At 36.3% G+C, this 22,830-nt stretch overlaps 3 protein-coding genes and 1 long non-coding RNA gene across 4 annotated transcripts; 3 read left to right on the forward strand and 1 right to left on the reverse strand.

The window, feature by feature from the left end:
* The first annotated feature begins 1,287 nt into the window (after positions 1 to 1,287).
* LOC113768736 lies at positions 1,288 to 1,795 on the forward strand. Its single transcript, XR_003468132.1, has 2 exons — positions 1,288 to 1,399; positions 1,514 to 1,795. It is a non-coding gene; the product is annotated as an uncharacterized LOC113768736 (long non-coding RNA).
* A 6,590-nt stretch (positions 1,796 to 8,385) lies between these two features.
* On the forward strand, positions 8,386 to 12,771 carry LOC113767868. The gene is made up of 6 exons (XM_027312071.1): positions 8,386 to 8,803; positions 8,925 to 9,057; positions 10,011 to 10,114; positions 10,366 to 10,510; positions 10,679 to 10,822; positions 10,992 to 12,771. The coding sequence occupies exons 1-6, from the start codon at positions 8,763 to 8,765 to the stop codon at positions 11,934 to 11,936; spliced, it is 1,512 nt and encodes a 503-aa protein (XP_027167872.1). The 5' UTR covers positions 8,386 to 8,762; the 3' UTR covers positions 11,937 to 12,771.
* A 109-nt stretch (positions 12,772 to 12,880) lies between these two features.
* Positions 12,881 to 14,813, reverse strand: LOC113767869 (putative 4-hydroxy-4-methyl-2-oxoglutarate aldolase 2). The gene is made up of 2 exons (XM_027312072.1): positions 14,661 to 14,813; positions 12,881 to 13,583 (listed from the first exon to the last, which is right to left on the reverse strand). The coding sequence occupies exon 2, from the start codon at positions 13,567 to 13,569 to the stop codon at positions 13,069 to 13,071; it is 501 nt and encodes a 166-aa protein (XP_027167873.1). The 5' UTR covers positions 13,570 to 13,583; positions 14,661 to 14,813; the 3' UTR covers positions 12,881 to 13,068.
* Positions 14,814 to 15,656: 843 nt separating this feature from the next.
* On the forward strand, positions 15,657 to 19,064 carry LOC113768441 (methyltransferase-like protein 22). Its single transcript, XM_027312792.1, has 9 exons — positions 15,657 to 15,842; positions 16,222 to 16,329; positions 16,688 to 16,761; positions 16,988 to 17,090; positions 17,856 to 17,906; positions 18,033 to 18,183; positions 18,307 to 18,445; positions 18,585 to 18,687; positions 18,789 to 19,064. The coding sequence occupies exons 1-9, from the start codon at positions 15,686 to 15,688 to the stop codon at positions 18,935 to 18,937; spliced, it is 1,035 nt and encodes a 344-aa protein (XP_027168593.1). The 5' UTR covers positions 15,657 to 15,685; the 3' UTR covers positions 18,938 to 19,064.
* The last annotated feature ends 3,766 nt before the right edge of the window (positions 19,065 to 22,830 follow it).

The raw sequence follows: 22,830 nt of genomic DNA on the forward strand, positions 1-22,830 counted from the left end.
CATCAGGTTTTTCTTTTGCATGTCATCTTTCTTCTTGTAGCCCAGTCTGGGTTCGGTCCGGTGGTTGTAGCCCAGTTGGGTGAGAGCCACCAACCAAGGATCAAATCCCAGTCGTTACCATTGACCGATGATGTCGGGCAGCCTCTCGCGGTCACGCAGTGGGATTAGTTGGGGCGTACGGTAACCAGTTCTCGGCCCCAGATACCCACTGTGATGAAAAAAAAAAAAATGTCATCTTTCTTCTTGTAAAGGTGTAGTTTTCCGCCCTTGCTTAAAAGGTGCATCATGTGAATGTCGCGGAAGAATCATTCGATGTTCTGAGGCGAATTGAAAGCTAAGCCGTGGGGAAAATTTGTTATCCCGATCCATGCAATAACAATGTGTTTGGATAGTAAATTATTTAAGATAATTTTATGAAAAAAAATTATAATACTTTTTTGACATGATGTACGTAAAATAGTAAAGTGAGTAGAAAATATATTAATAATGCAAGTAAATTAGTATATGTAAATAAAGTGTAATAATTTATAATCCAAACACTTTGAATCCATTGAATTTGACTTGGTGTTTTCAACAAGCCCTCGCAGGGAGCTTTAGGAACTCTGAGTAGCTGCTTGAACAACGTATCATTTTTAATTAGCTCTCCAAAAATAAAATGCGCATTTTGTTCCTTTGGAATTTGCAAGTCTATTAAACTGGTTAATACATCCGAGTATTGATATTTGACACAAAAAATATGCATTTATTTTCATGAATGGTAATAAACAAATCATTTGTTAATGACAATAATTCACTTTCAATTATTTCATTCATCTTGTATCAAAAAAGAATTTAAGTAGTATATATGGAAGAGTCAGTAGTATTTATTTGAATATGCCTAGCAATTGCACTCGCTTGACCAACAAGGCAAGAAATTAATTTCCTTCATAAATAGGTTAAAAATAGAAACACTTTGGTTTGGTAGTCTTATTTCTTGCGTAAAAAGAAAAGTTAAATAAAGAAATTTTTGTTTTTATGAACTTAGGACAGATGATACCCTCGAAGCTGATGAATATGAATATAAAAACGCCCATTGTTTTGGGTATTGGCTTCGAAACTAACCGCGCACTCAGCTCTCTTCTCTTGGGTTTCTCATTCTCATATACTATAACTGAGCTGCAGTCGCGGCGCTGTTGTTTTTGGCAGCATCACAGAAGAAGAAGAAGACTATTAGGTACGAATGTTAGCTGAAGAGTGGTAGTTGTAGGCTTGTAGCCTGTAGGTACTTTGAGGTTTGAATATCCAAAGCGTACCACACAGTCACACACAAAAACAAGAAGATGCACCAACAATTCACAAATCTCACACTCAACGTTTCTTTACTGCAAGTCTAGCATCATCGCATGTCTGGTTCTTTGCGGTAATTATGGCTTATGATAATTGATATTTGTCAAGTGGTTTGGATGCTTATTAATCTATGGCCTGCATTGATTAATATTTTGATCAATCGTTTTGTTGCGTACGTTAAGCGTAGGTTTCTTGTCACTTAATGGCGTTGATGATTCAGCCACTAGCGAGCACAATGTCGGCACTAGTGATTCAGCCAGCGGCCACCTTGACAACGCTGTTGTATTACAGCGATCTTCTTCCTCGGAATCTCAACTTGGAACGATTGGTTTGCCGTCAATTGCTTCGTCGGGGAAACCTTCTGTTTAGTTTTCTTGTTCACTTCTTGGCATGTTTCTGGTAGAGCTGTTTATCATCACGAGTATCCTGAGCAAAAGTATCAATGAATATCTTTTCCCTTTGATTTTCTTGCTTTTTCTACCACTCGTTGATTCTTGGTGGCTGCGAGAAAACGCCGTCATGTTCTCTGTATATTGGATGGAATGGCCTTCTCTGTATACCTGCACCCGAGAAAGGTCAATGCATGTGTGAAATACTAACAACGTTGCAATAATGGTCTCTGAAGTGATTCTCGATTTTTAAACATAATATTAGAGCTCTTATTTTCTATTTTTTTTTTTTTTTAAAAAAAACAACATGATTTTGCATGTAGCTTTAAAACAATAGATGACATTAGGGTCCTCAATAATTTTAAGTTCAGTCTTGGGACGGTATTAGTAATTCATTCAATAGGTAGTCCAATTTTATAAACACGCCATAGGATTAGAAGCTTCACCGGATAATGGCTCTTAAGCCCATAAGGCAAGCTCCAATAATTCTTTATTGGGCTGGAGAGGCCCAAAGTAGTTTGGGTTGCTGCAGAGAAAGAATGAGAGAAGAGCTTGGGTTTAGTTTTCCGCCCTGCCAAGTAGATTCTTTACATATTGAAAATCGATAATCAATACAAGTCCTTCATTCTAAAAAAATTAATTAATTAAAAATTTTTAAAAAAATACTCTGAAACTTCTGGTTCCAAATTAATAATTACCTCTGGGGTGGTGTAAATTTATTGCACAATGAAAATACACAGTTCAAGAATTTACTTGTATCTAGAGGAATTTCGTTCATATTAACGTTAATAATAAGCTCTTGATCATCCTCTAAAGCACCTCAGTTTGTAGTAAAATCAAATGGCACGCAAAGGAAGAACATCCCATCCCACACACAGAATTCCAACTCATCCAAAGTCTCTTGCTGGAAAAGGTAACCAACCCTCCCAAGGCCAAGAACGGCTTCTCCTTTACAGCTAGCAAAGGCTTGACCGTTTGGGCAGCTAGCTACTAGTAGCAGAGTTTTTGGCGTAATAATATTAATATATTTTGTTACTTGTTCAGTTGTTCTTATCCCTCCAAATTCTTCAACCGCCCAAACCCTCTAAAATTTCAACTACTCTCGACCTCTAATACGGTGGCCACTTCCTTCAGGAAACTAAATTTATTGAAGAGTCCGCGTACAAAAAACGATTGTAAACTACGATATTTCTCGGCGATAGACGCAAATATGATAATCACTGCAATCAAGGAGATGATTCATCCTTTAATTTGCTTCTGTCGCTTTAGTTTGTTTATATTGCAGAGTACGTATAAGATTTTTCTTAGTTGAATTACACATTGTCCTAACTCCTAACACATTTTTCATAATTGAAGTTTCTTGATCATTTGTTGAGTACCTAATCTTTTTTGGCCACTTAACTCAATCTGGCATCTAAAATTACTAACGAACATGAAGCTGCAGGTGAACCTCTCCATAAGTAGCCACTGCCCCACCAGCATATGGATGGGGGAGAAAAGAGAGACATTTTGATCAAACAAATATGGTGAGGGAGCAAGTAGCCATGAACCTTTTTTCGCTCCTAATATTGTCAATTTGTCAAACAGCATAATTACATCTCATTTGTTGCAATTATTGAAAATGATAAAAGCACTACCAACACTGTTGCTTTTACTTTCCCTTTTCCTTTCCTTGATGGTTTTTTTTTTGCCTTGGTATTGCAACAATGAATGTTCATGTACAAATTTATTGTTCTCTAGTTAATTTAAAAAACGTATGCGAGATAAAAACGTGTGTAGTAAAATATATTTGTGATGCAAGCAAACAAAGAAAATGAATGGATTGAATGATTTTAGTGGAGAAAGTGTAAGCGAGAGGCTACAAGAAAGATAGGAGCAAATAATTTTTGAAAAATGTGATCAAGTTAATTTGGATTCTAATGCTTACGAATCCAGTACGGCAAAGGTATAAACTTTACGGTGAGGATGATGCACGTGATTTGTCAGAGGATACCAGCACCACCAGCAAAATCACGTGATCAGTGGGCCATCAATCACGACCGATGATGACTGCGGACTTCCAACGAATTTCAACAGCCAGTTGGACGCAACTACCGGATTCGGTTCATGTTCGAATGTGCGCCGGATTCTTTAGAAGCAAATTTGTTAGTCACAGCTCATAAGCCGGAATACCAATTAAGCACAGTCGATGACTCATGAGCGTTTACATGCTTTATTTATTTCAATTAAATTCACGCCCTCCAGAATTTATGCTTAAAAGTCAACTTTACGTGTTGACCACATAATCAAGACCTCATAATTCCCTTCTTCTATTAAAAGTGAACTGACTAAAGTATGGATTCTGGAGAGCAGTGAGGCAAAAGATATGTATGGAGCTTTCTCGAGTTCGATGTAGTTTGACCTATCTACAGCATGGGCCAGTTTTTCCTGCTTCAAGTCTTCAATTAGAAAACTTTGCCCAAATTCAGTGTGCATTTTGTTTGCCCTTTCTCTGTATATAGTTGAAAATGACATATCCATAATTTTTGCTAACAAGTAATAAATGTTAGGAGAAGTCTAGTTAAACATGATACCAAAGTATTGATCGGCCGGTAGATTATTTGCGAAATATTTTTTTGATATGATATATGTGAATAAAAAAAATAATTGAAAAATATATTTATGGCGCAAGCAAATAAATTTGTACAAATAATCCACTATCTAATTATATTTAAGTCTAACGTTGAGTATGATTTAATCACTTTTTGAATAACTAAAACACTCAAAAATTAGGTTCCGAATTTAGCTAAACATATATCAATTGCCATGGAGATCTCACTCACAATTATTACTATTTTTTTTTTCGTGTCTGAAGGCTAATCCCCCAGGTTGGGCAGAGCTTTGCCCCAAAGATACCCAACAATGGTAGTACGTGGGGGTCGAACCTGAGATCTTACTGTAATTACATACGACCAGTCCCAACTGAGTTACCCATGGGGCCACAATTTCTACTATTAAAATATGTGTTTTATAACTATAACTCATTTTAGAAATCCTATGTAGACATAAGTCTAAGCAGGTAGCTAGAAAAATAAATGTATATAGAATTATAGATCACGTGATTTTACATACTGTGCTTTTACATACACGTAATGACCGCATAACCTCCGTGTGTTAGCTGTTTCTATGGTCACTTGAGTTTCAAGCAGAGAGACAAATGTAGGCAATTCAATGCCACAGAGGATAGGATGGAGTATTTTGGGCAACTCAGCAACAACCAACAAAGGCCATTTGGCAATTAAAGCTGCTGCCAATAAACCTTCTGTAACTTTTTCTCTAAATGTTACTTAGTAGTTAAAAGTAGCAAGGGAGCGAGTGGAGAGTAGAGAGGAGGCCGTCTGACTCGCTTCCTTTGGCGGCAAGCAATTTGGTAGCGCCGCCCCCCAAATGGCCATCGAACCGGGGCCGGCGTTGTTTCCCCGCAATTTTATTCGCTTGTCCTCTCAGTTATATAGAATTATAGATCATCAAGCTAATGCGCCTGCTGTCCCGCATCAATCACCAAAGTAGCCTTGTCTAAAATGAAGATTAATGTCTCATTAACCATACTTGAGATTTCCGTATTATCTGTTGCTTGTATTTTGTGTCTTTGTCCGTCTTTCTAATAACTAAAAACAAAACATGATTTTCATGAACCCTTTTTTTTTAATTTCTTTCTGAGTTAATTTTAGAATTTGATTTAGTGGGGGTAAATATTAAATTTCCAACAACAATTACTTAATAATGCTACATTCCCATTTGAGATTGCAATACATTTACCCCAAAAAAAATGCTTTTAAATATTAAAAATATTTTTAAGGTGTTTGATAACTAACTTCATGTAAGTTAAGCAACTCGATTTTTGATAATTTAAAAGTACTTTTATTAAGAACACTTATGTCAGGAGTGATTCTTGATAAATCACTACAACAACCCAAATAGAGTGTAAGAGTATGGGAAAGTGTTGAAGTAAAAACATAGTAGTAACACACTAGTGATTGTCACCTTCGTGGTTATTATATGGATGACAACGAATTACTATCTCCGGGAGTGTTTGGATAGAAAATTATTTCAAATAATATTTCACCTGCATTAGAAACACATTTTTCAATTTATCTTTCTATTTTTCTAACCATTTTTTTATCTCACATATATCATATCACAAAAAATGTTACAGTAATTATTTCAAATAATATTCTATCCAAACAAACGTATAATAAAATTTGACAAGCAATTAGTATATCAATGAAACAAGTGTGTCAATAAAACAAGTAAAAACTTTCCAAGTTTAGCCTGTATTTCAAGTGAAAAGGAAGATCTGAGTGGTTTTGTATCTTGTGAAAATGAATTACTATGTTTTCACAAAACCAAATAAAATGTGTCTTTTTGTTTAGTTGCTTTGAAATGTGCTTTTGATTTTTGTTTTTTTGGTTTGGGTATTATTGTAATTGGCAGCCAGGGTAGCTAATGGAGAGTAACAGACAGTAGCTTGATCATGATTCCATCCTCATCTCCGAAAACAAGGAATGTCCATAGAAACTTTTTTCTAAGAAAGAAACTGCGCGAGAAATTTCCAATTCCTTGCATGGTCAATTCTCTCATGTTAGTATTTCAATTGAACATCCCCCTAGTTTCTCGTAGAAAGAATACGATCTTTTTCTTTATCTCTTTGGACAATGGACTCTTTCTACCTCCAATCATTTGCTACTCGTTATCCTCAACCCTTTTACACCTCAAAAAGGCCTAAATACATAAAAGGGGATAATTATTCGGGTTAAAAAAATAGATATTAATTTCTGGCACACATTACGGTCAATTAACATATTAAGCTAAACATACTATATCATATATATATATGTATATATCTATATATATATATCTATATATATGTTTTTTTTTCTTGGCCTAAGAAAAAACAAAATGCTCATCAATTGTTGAAAAAACAAATTGTCTAGCAATTGACTTGATCGGATTTTGTTAGGACAAATATGTCAATAACCTAAATACTAAATCAGAAGTATCATCAAACCTTAAAACTTGGAACATAGAATATGAACAGCTCCATCCTCGACGGTTTGTCTTCCTCTTCTTCCATTCCCACTCTCATAGATCGCATTTGTGATCCTCGACGGTTTGGCAATTTCACTTGGCTCCCTTGAGATTTACATAATTATAGAGATCTCCCTTATTGTGATAAAAAGACAATAATGCCCTTTATTAATTGTCAACTCATTGAAAAACTTTATCAAACATTAAAATTTTCTCATCTATTATTAACCAATAATTCAAACCACAGTCTTTTCTATTTAATTATCTATTCTCTTCCTTATATATCTATTTTTCTTTTGAACTCATTTATTTATTATTATCAACCAAATGTGTACTCTCGCTACTAACAAAATCGCCATCACATTAAACCACCAATACTTCTATATCTTGGTATCTATTCCCAATTTCGATTTTCCATTATTAGTAATTAGTTTCCTTGCGCCCATTTTTGTTTCTAATTTTTGATAGGTATTAGGAAATTGAAATTGTCAATTGACAAATTGAGTGTTAATTTCATTATCAAATTAGATGGAGATGAAGATAGTGACAGTGATAAAAAATAAAAATTAAGGATAAGAAGTGGAATAGGAACTAAATATAGGTTATACTATTTTGATTATCATGAAAAAAGTGTTCTTGGTATATATTTATAACTGCATTGTGTTTCTATTTTTTATTTACAATTATTGATATTATTCCTATTGAGAGAATTTGATTGATTTTGAACTCTATACCAATGGAATATATTGGATATTGATATTAGTAGTGATTGTTTGGATTATTTTGTATAAAAAATGTGGCAACCATGGAATTGAAATTTAGGGACATTGATGAATATTGTAGTATATTAAGTAAAATCTGATATTGTTATGAAATTGTAGATAAGTTTTTAGGTATATGATATCGTATTTATAGTTGATATAATGGTTTGCATCAGAAATTTTTAGGTAAAAGAGGAACATTAGAATAAAGATAAATGTTTATTTAGTGGTTGGATATTGATAAGTAGGTAATAATAGTAGGAAATAAATATAAATGAAATAGAGACTGTAAACCATTTTTTCCTTTACATTTTTGTTGTGAATTATAACTCAAGGGCATTATAGGAATTTTGAAAAAAGTATAGCTTTTGGGGTCTAGAATGTTACTTAAATAGTGAAAATAGGGGAGGTAAGTGTAATTTTTAAAAATTAAGAGGAGTTGTCTGCAATTGTTGAAACCCTCAGGGAAGGTATGTGAAATTGACCCAACCTTAAAACCTGGAACATAGAAACAGCTGGATCCTCCACGGTTTGTCTTCCTCTTCTACCATTCCCACTCTCACACATCGCACAAGAACGCCACTCATTTCCCCAACTACCCTTCATAGTGGCGCCAAAATAGTAAAATACCAAGACCTATCTAAACCGCGAAGGCTACTCTTGTAAATTCATACTTGACAGTTACACAACCCTCGTCTCCCTAAAAGTTAAGTCCTACGTGGCAATGCAAGCTTAATAAGTTAATAACGTAGCTCTTTCAAGATCCTCTACTCTCTCCTCCATCTTCCCCTATAAAAATTCCAATTGGAGAATAAATTAAATTCAAGACTTGTTTTTCTCTCTGTTTTCTGGTTCGTGAAGCTCATTAATGCAAATTTAGATGCTCTTATTTTCATCCGAAGCAAACCCACAATTTTCTTTTATTCTCTCTTCCAGTATCCCCATTTTCTTTGCCTCTAATTGGGTGTAAACTCAAGGATTTGGATTCTTGAAACTGAATTTCTGTCTCTTATTTGGTTCCCCCCTTTCCTCGTTGCTTTCTCTGTAATGTAAGCAGCTATACATTTCTTTTGCCTAGAGGGTTGTGAAAATTTTATTCTTGGCGTGACTTGATTCGCATTCTAAGAACAGGAGACCCAAGTTTTCTTTATATTGATCATTGTATAATCTTGATCATACTTTTCTGTAAGTGAAGGAGAAGGAAGAATACCAATTAAAAATGCTTGACGGATTGTTAAAAAGCAAGTTCTACTCAAAATGGTAAGCGCTTTCAACATTTTATTCTCTTGTCCACATTCGTATCTTATCTTATGATTTTGATAATGGTTTTTTTTTTTTTAAAATTTATTTTCTGATTATTTGTCTTGGTTGTATTGAGCAGCAAGTCTGCAATCAAGATAACTAAGACTCGATTGGAAATGATTAAGAGGAAGAGAATTGCAATGCAGAAGTACTTGAAGAATGACGTGGTTGATCTTCTGAAAAATGGGTTGGATACCAATGCCTATGGCAGGGTAATCTTTTCTTGTTCTCCAAAAGAAAATTTACTTTTCATGGAACTTTATAATTCAAAATTTTCGACAGAATTTTGAGCCAATGGATTTCTTTTTTCTTATCGGGGAAATGTAGATTTAAAATACATCCTGGGCTCTGGCTATGACCTGTTGTGCTAGTTCATCATCTGGGGTGGCCTAAAGTTTTTTGTACATATTTGTCCATCGTGTTTGATGAGTGAAACTGTCTCTTGGGATGAGCCCATTTGGAGTCAGTAATTCTGTTTGTTACTGTGATGTACGGGTATAATACTATGGAGGAACAGAATCCTGGGAAGATAAATAAATATCTCCTTGAGAATCAAGATATCATGGAAATGAAGGAGATGACTGGGGTTTGTTATGGGAGTCCTCACGAAGAAATTTAGATTTCCTCGTGGAATTATGTTGAAAATAGAATTTATTTCTGATTTTTTAGATTCTATTATGTCATAATATCTCTGGGTTTTGAACTGTCCTGTTTATTGTCCCTTCCTATCTTTCGATGATGCAATATACTAACAGTATTCGATATTGGGAGATACAGCCCCTGATCATCTTTCTCCTACTCCGGAAATTTTAATTGTCTGAACATATGGCACTTTCATGTACTTTCCCCTTGGAAATTATGCATTATGCTGCAGAGAATGGAAGATCACTGGAAACCCAAAAAAAAGGGGAAAAAAGTGAGATTTGATCTAGTTAAAAAAATATAAGAAAAAGCAGAAGAATTGCCTGCATATTGAGTTTAATAGGAAAGTACTGGTTGTGGTTTGACTGCAGAAAGCCGTATATACAAGTATAGACTGTGCAGGAACTGTAGGAGAGCCTTCCTCAGAAGTTTCACTATCCACATTCTTTTAGTTATATACGAACATTTATTGGTTCCATGTTACCATTCCTAACTTAATTTTTCGCGTTCCATTCTGAAATAGGTTGAAGGCCTCTGGAATGAGCTGAATTTGTCGAGCTGTTATGATTTGGTTGAGCAATATAGTACGACTGTGTCGAGTCATCTTGCCAATATGGATAAGCAGAGGTATGTATCCCATTACATCAGTTGTGTCCATTTCATCAGCCCTGTATTCAATTCGAGTTAAAACACCAAGAATCTCGTTTGAGAAGCTCTCTCGCTGCTTAGTTAAGCACATAGAGAATTAAAAGCGACATCTTAAGAAGAGAAAAAACACCAAGGTATAAAGAAACTGTGCAAGTTTTAATGTCACTTGAGCTCTTTTCCTTTAAATTTGCTACTGAAGTAAGTTTTGGCATTGATTTATTCCTTTCCAGGGAGTGCCCAGAAGAATGTAGGGAAGCTGCTTCATCTTTGATGTTTGCAGCAGCAAGATTTTCCGATCTTCCAGAATTGCGAGAGCTTAGAACTATATTTACTGAAAGATTTGGGAACTCAATCGAGTTATATGTCAATAAAGAGGTAGGTATCCTTTACCTGCTGTATTCAAGATAATAATACATGATACATGCATTCTTTTTTTGCTTTCTTTGTATTGCAAATCTTTTTGAGTTGTATTTTTGCGGGCAACCGTATTGTCCATTCTTCGCATAATTTTTCAGTCAATAATTTCCATTTATTGGTGCGCAGTTTGTTCACAAGCTGAAGTCAACGCCTCCCACAAAGGATATGAAGCTTCAACTGATGCAAGACATAGCATTAGAGTCTGGTATAGAATGGAACTCGAAGACTTTGGAACAGAAGCTATACAAAAACCCTGCTGCCTCTGTACCAGTAAGCGATCTTTCAGATTAGAGAATATGTGCAAACAAAATAGCCATTCCATAAAGTACAGCAGTTCTGGAGTCTTTTTTTTCCAGACTGAATTTTTTTATTTAGCTATCCATTTGCTTTCTTCAGCTTTCATGTGATGGACAATAATATGCTATATATCTTGGCTCAGGACGGGAAGAATGGCAAGATTAACTCTCCAAAAAGGATTCATAATGCCAATAAGAAAATAGACAACGAAGATGTTGAAAATAAGCTTGAGGATCCCGAAATACATGCAGCTTATGAAAGGGAAGGGGGAAAAGATGTGAGAGACAAGAGACGAAGCCTAATTGATCCTTCTTCTGGAGAGACAGAGGATATTATTCCCGTCAAAGACATTCAGGTGGATGATATTGGTCGGAAAGTGCAACCTGATGAACCACAGGCTACAAGTGCTTCAGTGGAAGAAAATGATGAGAAGCAGCCTTTCTATTACAAACCCATCCGCCCTCCTTGCTCCAAATCCAAGATAAGCATAACGGATAATGCTGTAGATGTTCCTCCCACTGGAGCTGACAGCAAAGGACAAGAAGGAAAAGAAAGTAGTAGTCAGACCAGTAGGTCTGTTGACATTGGACAGGATGATCCAATTGGCAGTAGTAAGCCAAAACCAAAATCGGTGAGGAGGAGAAACATGAAAAATTTTCCAGGTAAGGATGAGGCAGAGAATTCCGGAGGTGTTGGTTCAGAGACTTTGGGTTCAAAGGGCATAAATGACAGACAGCGTGATGAACGGGATGAAGAAGAAAAGGTGATGGACAGGCTTTTAATGCACTATAGTACAAAGAAATTCCCTCATGATACAGCTAAATCAGATGCAGTTCTCAAGTCTTCTTCTCAGCCAGATGACATTAAACCAGGCAGAGGATCTCTGGACAGAAGCAGAGATGGTCGTCCAACTAGAGTAGCATCTCTTCCTTCTGAAACAAGTCCGACCGAAGCTACAAAATTGCGTGCTCGAGCCTCTTCCTTTCAACCTGAAGTATTAAATTCAAGCGGGCATATTCACCCTAAGCTACCAGATTATGATGACTTTGTTGCCCGTCTTGCAGCACTTCGAGCAAATCGGAACTGATGACGCAGATTGAAACTAGAAATGTAAAATAGTATATACAAGTAGTTGAAATGAACCTTATACACGGTGGACGGAAGGGAAGGCTAGTGTGCATCCTTTGTTGAAGATGAAGTTTCGGTCCAGCTTGGTGTTAGCCGGACACTGCCTGGATCACTTTAGCAGAATTTATAGGCTCACTATATTCTTCTATTAGTTATTGAATTGCCATATTCTCTAGTCCATCAGGACATGATAGAAATACATCCTCTGTAATCTGCCCACATGGTACCTTACGTTTAGCTTGAAATAACAATGCCTGCAAATATTTAGCAGAATTAACTGTAGAGATTACAGAGCTTTACTCTTCGTATCGACTAATCACTATCCAGTTCCGCTACCTAGAATTGGAATATGCGTCATCAAGACTGTGTTATAAATTTTTCCACAGATTATACAGTGCTCCCTGAACAATGCTTGCGGTTACAAAACGTTCATGCCTAAGAGACTATTACTATTTTAGCTACTACAATCAAAGGGCCTCCACCTGCCAGAGGAATAAGTAAGGTGCACCAACAATTCATTAGCACAGATAGCCCAAGAGCGACACAGCTCTTCATGACGGACTACCATATTGCGTACTGAAGCTTTTTTATCAAAGCCAAATGCATGGACTAGTTTAGCTTCTTTCTTTCTTTCTTTCTACTTTTGTATTCAGGAACATTCTTCAATCTCATTTTGCTCCAAAATAACAGTTAAATATCTGGATCAGAGTTCAGGATCTGCGTCTAATAGTAGTAGTTGTGATCTACTCACTTGACCATCTATAAAATACCAGAACCTGATGACAAACACTTCTATAGCTTGGCAGCCTTCCACTGATGGCAATATGTAATCAAAGGCTTTGTCCAGTACGAAAATTTCCAATATCCACCAGTAAACAAGAGAAGCATGAGAATAAAAAAAAAGAAAAGAAAAGAATTATACTTTGATAGAAGTAGATGATACAATAACAGACTCATCTGATTTTCCAGTGAAAAATTAGCATACAGTTGTGTACGAAGTTCCATTAGCTCGCCAGAAGCAAGTTTGTAAATAAAGCATCAACCACATCTAACTAGGCACGAATGTTCTGCAAAACAAGTCCTGAAATTCATCAAACAGACAGCTCTGCCCTGGAAATCAGAATCCCATCAGTATCTGCATAAAGCCACTCCCCATCACAAATCCGTGTCCCACCAATGGTTATAGGAACATGCTTCTCTCCAATCCCCTTCTTATTAGCTTTCATTGGATGTGAAGCCAGAGCTCTTACCCCAATATCACAACCATTAATTTCATCAACATCTCTTATACAGCCATTCACCACTATACCTGCCCAGCCATTGTTTTGAGCTTGTACCACAGGGTTACCACCCAATATTGCACATCTCAAACTGCCACCCCCATCAACAACCAGAACTCTGCCATTACCTTTCTCCTCTAGAAATTCGCGCACCAGAACATTATCCTCAAATACTTTCAGTGTTACAATGGGCCCAGAGAACACTTGGCGCCTCCCATAAATCTGAAAGATTGGCTGGAGTGCCCGGAGCTCACCACTGACGATAAGCTGTGGGTTTGCATCACAGACTTCAGCAGTTGTAACAAGTGCCATTTTGTTCCAAGCACCTGCAAGCATAGTCCATCCGGTGTTTTAGATTAGAAAGAAAACAAATAAATTAAAATTCTCCTCACGGCTGTACATCCAACATTAGGTACATCAACATGAACTTACTCAACAAGAAAGAGAGGGGGGGGGGGGGGGGGGAATGAAAAAATGAAAAACAGCAGCAACTATGTTCAAAAGCCTGATGCAGTTCCAAGTTACTTCTCTCATCCTCTTGAACATTTAACGTTTCCACATTAAGCAAAATCTAAATCTAATTTCTGATCTGTTAAACATGATAGTCCAACTCGGCAAACTGTATAGTTACGCAAAAGATGTTGCCCACCATGACATTCCTGAAAAATGTCTTAAGCTAGCTTTGTCTAGCTCCTGTTAATTCTTATTAGATTTAGGTCCATTAAAGATGGATAGATTTAAGACCACAACGATATAATAGATCAACCATACAGCCAAAGAACATGGTTAGAGACAAGACTGAAGTGATATCATGATCAGCTTTTTTTTTTTTTGGGTGATATCATGGGCAGTTTTGTTTTATCTTCCTTTATTCGACTTTTTAGAAATCACCAAAGCACATCCCCCGTTTCTTCAAACCCAAGTGATGTCCTATGAATAACTTCACCTCGTTACACTGATTGATCCCTTTTTCTCCAGGCTTATTTAAGATCTCTTACCTACCACACAAAATTTCACCCATCAAAACTTTGATATGCTCTATTACCATGTTTTCTGACCATCCCACGTTCGTGACTTTAACTAAATTCAAAAACCCCAATAATTAACCAACTAGAAATTAGATGGAAAGGAACAATCTTTCAAGGAGAACGAAATATCATCAAAGCTCACAACCTCAAATGAAGGGAAAGAAAAACGCAACCTTTATCCGAAAACCAGACAGCGTGTAGAAGCCAAAAGCATTTATTTCAGATCCAGAATCAAATATTACCTCAAGAACTAATTCAACAGCTGCTAATCATAACCCTTTTCCAATACAACTAATGATTACGTTTGAAATCATGGGAAAAATAATCAGACTTGAACACATATAACGGGCAAAATATGAATCAGATTGTATTTACCTTGAAGGGAATGGGAGAAAGAATGCAGAGTATAGAGAGAGAAGGATGGGATAGCAGAGAATCAAGTGAGGTGAGAGAAGATGTCCTAAGATCATCAGCTGATTGTGGACATGATCAGGGGACTCTAATTATTGTGAATTTGTGATGTCAAATGAGCATCCGCTTGAAACAGTACGACGTAAGGGACTGTTTGGCAACTGCGTTATTTAATCATGGATGGGTTAATAAAAGTTTCAGGCCCTGTTTGGATCTGCACCTTTTCTTAAGAAAAAAATTAAATAAAGAAAAAACTAGTTTCTTGCCATTTCATGACTGAAGATTGGTCTTTTGAGTTTTTGGACGATTGCTTCATACAATGAAAACACATTGTATAGAGTTTGATCAAAATTAAGGATTTAATCAGTTAAAAATATAAATTTTAAAAGAGCTAAACTTTTTCTATGCTATACTAAATTCGTAAGATTTTGTTTCCATGTCCTTATGTATGAGTTGAGTAATAATACATTATTTAGATGTGTAATTTGCACTCATAAAATTGTCAAATAATAGTAAAAAGCTTTAGAAGAAATAAATTTTCAAATACTCATTTATTTTTGAGTTCTAGATTGACGAGAAATATACATGTGTGTGCCAATATACATGTGTGTGCACCACAAGAATTAAAAGGAGAATGACTAAGGCAAACACATAAAAAATTATTTCCTTTTATTTTCTTCTGAAAATGAAAATCTGTTGGTTAAATTGAAATTTTCTTCTATCGATTTTTTTTCGATTTGTTTGGATAGTGACTTATTTGTCAAAATTTATTTATTTGTATCATCGACTTATTTTTCAACTGTCATTTTATCTCACACAAATTTGCTGTCCTCCTAAATTTACCTTGAACAAACACATCGTAACCCAACACCCCACACCCAACTCCACCCCCTGGGTGGAAAAAAGGAAAATGGTACCTATATTGGCACGAGTACGAGGACACTAGCGGCAGTCAAAACTTCAGAAGTCGTAACAACCTGACTCTTGATATGGAAGGCGAAGACTCGTTGCGGCCACCGCCGGATTTTCGTGGCACATCGGAGTCGGAGGAGCAAGTCATGAGCGAAGTTCACCTGGGATGTCCTCCCGGCCATTCTGGCCCCCATATCTCCCACTTTATCATCTCTCTTCCGGCTTCAGTTAGAGGTAGGCCACTCTTCTATGGATTATCAATTACATAGTACTATTTGACCTTATAATACATGAGAAATTGTTTGTTTTTGGTATCACAAGCAAAAACTCAGGAAAAGAATTGAAAACAAATGGAAACTTGTTAAATGATCATAATGATTTCCACTGAGTTTCTGTGATTGATCATTGATAATAATTCCATGACCGCAATTTTGGCAGTGGATAGTTTCTGATTAACTGCAACTGCATTCTCTTGTCAAGTTTGTGGACTGTCGGGAGTAGTATGATTTGCTTCATGCGACTCTCGCGTGGGTTATTTTCTGTGATACAGAAATTTCATGTCATACAATGTCTTCTGCTGATTTTTTTTTTTTTTTGGAACTCTAATGTCAAGGCGGAGATGAACCCATTGAGGATGATTATAGTGGTGAAAAGTTGAGTTTAGCGCGCAAAGAGTATGACTTGGATGGAGATGGTGATCTTATCCTAAAACGACGCACTAGTAAGTTGCCATATTTACAATACGGATTTTGTTTGACTTGTGCTCTCTTACATTTAAGGGCACTTGCAGGACAGGACTATATAGGGTCAATGTAACTTGTATAAATTAGCGTCGCGTTTCCAATTTTCATCCACGCCTAAACCAACATAGAAGATTATGAATTTTTTACTTTAGCTTAATTTCAATTTAGAAGAATGTGTTGGTCGTTTCAATGTTAGGTGAGCTTTTTTCATACATTGATTTCTTTCTAATATGAAGGACATTAAAACTTTGAGGTTTCCCTTCTCACTATGCTGGTAAAAAGTTTGTTTGCCCAATTTAAATGTATATTTGTGACGCATATTTCATTTACTTGCAGAACCACTGAGGGATTATTTTGTAGTTGCCATCAGGCATAACATTACTTCATCAATTCCAAGAGTTGGTCTGCAGGTATATATGTTTCACAGGTTACCTCTCTCCTCCTTTGTTCCATTCAGTTTTCTCTAAGTCCATATAGGTTTTTCACAGCATAAAGCTAAGTTTCTTTAGCTTTCAACAGACTGAAAGGATCAATCATCTTGTGGCAAGATCTTTTCCAATTATTACAATTGTTTTTGGTGAGCTCCGTGTAATGCTCTCAACTCTTGTTCTTCAATTTTTGTGCTTGTCCTACCAGGTGTGGAAAGCAGAACTAGTGTTGGCTGACTTTGTCTTGCACAAGATGTTCACGTCAAAAGAGCTTGATGGAATTGTTGCAATAGAACTTGGTGCTGGTACAGGTAGAATTGATTCTTGTTTGCTCTATCACTAATGCTGAAAATGTTTCATTTAGATGCCCCTAAGTAAGGATGAAACATTTAGTACTCGGCTGAACTTGGGATAGCAATCAAATGTTTCTGAGACAAATGGCATCATGATGATCTCCATTTCACTTGGCCTCTGTTTGATTCAAAGTTACATCATGAGCTGGAGTCATTTTGGCATTACATTGAGAAGACTTGAACTTTGCTTGAGAGTTCATTTTAGGTTTCTTTTCCTTTCTATAGTTTAACTTGGGATGCATTTTATTGCCACTTTATTCAAACCCCTAATTCTTGCCTAATAATGTTTTTAATCCATACATAAGAAACTAACGAATCATCACTTGGGTTCTTGCTGAAGTCAATATTTGTCTTTGCTGATTTTGTGTTAGGAAAATGTTGAACCTAAACTCCAATTTGAAGTCATGTTGCTTATATTTAGAATTGTAATTAGACTCCTGTCTTTGGCTCATCATACTTTCCAGAATGCTACTGGAATTCTACACTCCTGCATATCATTGCTGTATACCATTTGGAACACCATTTTGATGAAAAGATGTACTTCCGTGCTGAAATCATATATGTTTTTAGTCATGTTAGGTGATATCATTCCTAGCTTTGGTTGGTGATATTTTTTATTCCAGAATGCTTCTGCATCCTTTTAGCTGTGAAGTTCATTCCCACCATGAATCTGAAGCATCCGTAGATTTGCGTTATATGATTCTTTTTTAACGACTTTTGCAGGCTTAGTGGGCATGTTACTTGCACGCGTTGCTCGAACAGTTTTTATAACAGGTGCAGTGATGTTCTTATTGAGTTTATAGAGAAGATTTATGCTTCTTTTTTTTTGGGTTAATTAAAGCTAATTTTGCATTGCTTATACTGCCAGTCTCATGAAGCCTTAAGAGTCATTTTTGACAGACCATGGTGAAGAAGTACTTGACAACTGTGCTAAGAACGTTCATTTAAATGCTGCAATTTTCCATCCTCGTGCTTCGGTTTATGTTCGTGAACTCGATTGGAATTGTTCATGGCAGCCTCAAGTAATAGAAGATTTAGAGTCCAAAGAGAGGTAATTGTGTTCAGTGAATTGATGAATTCCAGATAATTTAATTCCAGATGAATTCAGTAACTTCGTTATCCTTTTCATTCATCAAACTATCAAACTTTATTTTATGCTGGGAATTTTGTCCAGCTATATTTGGAACAAAACAGAGGTTGAAGAATTCTGGAAAGCTTCTTTCATTGTAGCTGCTGATGTTATCTACAGTGACGACCTAACTGATGCATTATTCAGTACTTTACACAGAATGATGTCGAAGTGTCCAGAAAAGGTATCAGCATCAAAGTTGGAATACCAGTTAGGATTAAATTGTAGGGCCTTAATTGACCTTTCATCAGTCATAGTGATCTATGAACGGTAAAAGTCCCACTTTTGCAATTTGATTAGTTCAAGTATCTCTCTTATCTCAGGTTCTGTACTTGGCACTAGAGAAGCGCTATAACTTCAGTATCGATGATCTGGATGTTGTGGCGAATGGTTATTCGCATTTTCGAAGCTATCTTAGGGAGGGAGGTGAGCAGTAAGCAATGCAATGAATACCCAATGAATTTTTCTCTTACGTATAAAAATAGTTTTTAGCTGCTATATTTGAATGTCATTCAATGATGATGCAGATAGTGATGGTGATCTTGAAAGTGGATCCTTGCATAGCTTTCTGGGCAAGCGTGTTGATCTCGCAGAGATTCCTCAATATGTGAGAGATTATGAGAGAGGAAATGATGTTGAGTTGTGGCAGATCATGTATGGAGAGAGGAAACAGTAGTGTCATTTTGGATTAGGCTTATTAAATTGTCTGTGGAGATCACTTCAGTTTCACATATGCTTGATCGAGATTTTTGAAGTTTCTGATTGAGCTTATCAGCTCCTATGGCTTTTCTTTTGTGCTGTCACTTGCCATCCTTTGCAACTCAGATTCCCCGGATTTATGGAAAGCACATGGCTTAAACCTGAAATTGCAATCCATCGCCAGTGTCTCGAATGGAACCTAACAACATGGATGAGTTTTTTTTTTTTTTTGGGTTGGGGTTGAGCTAAATCCCCGCCCATAATGCATTAATGACTTGTACTATGAACATTCGGGAGTTTGGATTTAATGTCACCCCTTTTACTTTTTTCCAAGCCCAAAGGACTTTTGATATTTGGACAAACCTAATCCCCGTGAAAGCCCACAAAAGCCGGCAACTTTTGAAGGTCTCACAGGAGACTTATCTACTCTACCCCAACCCTCCTAAACCCCGATGTGGGACTTCAACCTCCACAAGGGAACCTGCCAGACCTAAAGAGACCCCATACCCCCCCCCCCCCCCCCCGGTGATTTGGGTTGATGTCTTTTTTCCAAACCCAAAGGACTTTTGATATTTGGACAAACCTAATCCCCGTGAATTTGGGTTGATGTCACCTCTTTTACTCCTCTTTTTAATAGTAGAGGCGGGGACTTGTGGGTTCATTTGCTGGTGTAAAATATCATAATATAATAAAAGAATTAATTAAAAATAAAAAGCCTCGAATTTCAAATTGAAATTCGTTGGTTCTTTAGGATCTGCCCCTTCAATTGCGGATTTTTTTTTCCTGTAAAAGAGAGTATGTCGATTAGTTCCGTCTCTGGACTCGATCCTGAGTTTGATCTTTCGACACATGGGTTGAACCATGAATGGAAACATAAGCCTTCTTACCAGTACACTTTTTGCGTAAGGCCAGACAACGTCAGTTGGCAGGTGACTTGGCTCATGTTCCTATTGATTAAATTGGATTTTAAAATCAAAAATTCTTTTAATGCAAAAGGGATGTTTAACGCTTAAATGAGTACTTATTTGATTTCGTTATGTGATTAACATTTATTTGGATTGCCTCTCAAAAACACTATTGTTAATAAAAACTTTATTGCTTTAATCAACTACCATTTTATTTTACGCACACAATTGTCAATAAAGTTGCTACAAAAACACTTTCCTAGGAACACCCGGAAAGGCATCCATCCATACATAGCCTTCCTTTTAGTTATTTTAAAAGAACATCATTTGATGGGGTATTATCGAGATTTTTTTTAGAATGTGTTAAACGTGATTTTAAGAATGATCTCGAATTTATCCAAAAATAATTTGAATAGTTATGAAAAAGTTGTGAAAAGTAATAGGACGAGAATGGTGCAAAGAGAAAGAGGAAGAGCAATCTGCATTAGAGGGGAAATATAGGTGTGGACCTAGGAAGGGAAAAAGAAAGAAAAGAGACATTTAGCAATCCACATTAGAATCCTTGAAGAACAATTCCTTATACTATATAAGATTGATTTTTTGTCAAAAAATATGTTGAATTTCAATCGCATAGGTGGGGGCTTTATAGAAATGTGAAATGTTATGTATTAATTTAAAAGATTTAGGTACAACTTAATGAGACATGTATTTGGGTATTTTACTGAAATGACCTCATTTTAATATATTTAAAGCTGTCATTGCTGAGCCATCTGGATATTGATGAAATGTGTAATGAGTGTGCAACCGTTTTTGCATTTTGTACAACCCATATATACTTATGTGCTGGTGTAATTACCGAAATATCCCTTAACTACCAATAATTCCCCATTTTAATACATTTAAGGTTGTCATTGATGAGCCATGTGGGTATTGATGGAATGTGTAATTAGTGCGCAACTGTTTTTGCATTTTATACAACCCAAATATGTTTGTGTGTTGGTGTAATTAGCGGAATATCCTTTAACTACCAATTATTCCCCTTTTTAGCCTCAGGTAACCTTTTGAAATGTTGTTTTGTCTGAAACGTTTCAATGGTTGCCGAACTGTTATGAATGTTAATGGTTTGGTCGGCACCCATTGAAATGTTGCTTTGTCTGAAACGTTTCAATGGTTGCCGAACTATTATGAATGTTAATGGTTTGGTCGGCACCCATTTCTCTATCATTTATAATCTGCATTTATGAGCCACAAATGTTGGTTAATTTATCCCCTTTTAGCTTCAGGGATTAAGTTTTTCCTTTTTGTCTTTGTTTACAATGATCTGGCTCATCGTTTTCTCTTCCATCCGAGCCCAACTCTGAAATTACCTATTATTTCGTAATTAATTACACTCCAATTCAATTGTCGAACCGTTGGTATGTTAATGCCCAAACGGTTGATTATCAGTTTCTCCCTGTTCGCATTTTGGGATTGGGATAATTCTTCTTGGCTTCATAGTAATCAGCTTAGAATGCTCTTCAATCGCAGCTACTCCTGGTAGTTCAACTTGAGGTTAGATTCCACCCCCTCCCCAATTTTTCAATTCCTTCTTTAATTTTGTCGTGTGTTCTTAGTACCTGCAATTAGTGACTTTTATCGCGTTGCTAGCTGCAAGATAGCATTTTTTTCATAGATTCGGTTACCCTCTGTAATTTGACTGGGTTGATTATAATCTTATAGGTTTGGAGCAACAGCAAGAAAGAGCTCTCGGTGGGAATTTTGGAATAAGGTAAGCTTTCTGTGTTGTTCAGCTTTTTTGTATTATCACCGACCTTCAATTTGACACCGTTTTATTGTAACGCTGTGTGAATTGATTGATTATATCGTTTATTGTTGATTTGGGTGTGAAGTGTTCACTTCACTTACTGCTAAATGTGTTCCTTATTTTATATTGTATGAGAACAAATTTTTATGCTGTATTCCATGCCCGAAATTGCTATAAAGTTAATGACAACTTAATCTATAATGAGAAGAAACAATATGGGACTTGCATTCATTAATCTGTCAAATGCAAGTTCGTCAAAGGTACCGATTAAACATGGGACTACATCAAAATGGATTAGCAGGGCTACAAGTGTACACAGTAACGGAGCACTTGAGAGATCTCCAGGAACTCAACTCCCGAAGAGCTCACTGTCATATCAAAGTACACAACCAACCATGCAACCACATCAACATCCTGAAATTCTGGCAGTGTAATAAGCGTAGCTGAAATAGCAGAAAAATCAGACTTTATCTCTTAAGGAACGGCAATAGATGTCACAATGACAGAAATGGAGACAAGGAAAAGAGTCGACCCAACCAATTTGGACACCCATATTCTACAAAGTCCAGTGAAGGAACCAGTGGTGCAACACCTGCACAACAAAATGACGGAACCACCAAGAAGCAACACAATTGAGTACTTAAGGCTGCCTATTAAAGTATCTAAATTAGTCTACTACTATTATTATCACTAAATAAGAGACTGCATGGTGCCAGGATTATAGCTATTACTCTCTTTGTTTTCAACAATCTTTGACTATTATTACTGTTCTCGTTCGACTACTTTATGGACTACTTTGTGGACTATTTTTTTTTGCAATAGTAAATGCTTCTTATTATTTGATGACTATTTCTTCTCACAATGTACTATTGTTTGTTCAACAAAAAAACCTCGTTCCCCACAAGCACCAAATACCTGCGCGATGCACGGGCACTCCCCCTAGTTTTGAAAATGAATTTGGGTTTGCTTAAACGGTGTGTCTTTTGAGTGTCTGTTTAAAATTTTACTGTTAGAAAAAATGTTGGTATTCATCTAAAATATTTAAAACTTTCTATCCTTTCGAAAAAAACCTAGAATTTGTTTTTCTAGAACAGGCTATCCGAAATACCTAGTTATCCGGGCCATTACATTGTCTAATAGCACCAAAGAAAACTTTTTTAA

This window comes from Coffea eugenioides, chromosome 4 (genome assembly GCF_003713205.1).
Source record: "Coffea eugenioides isolate CCC68of chromosome 4, Ceug_1.0, whole genome shotgun sequence".
In the NCBI taxonomy this organism is placed as follows: Eukaryota; Viridiplantae; Streptophyta; class Magnoliopsida; order Gentianales; family Rubiaceae; genus Coffea; species Coffea eugenioides.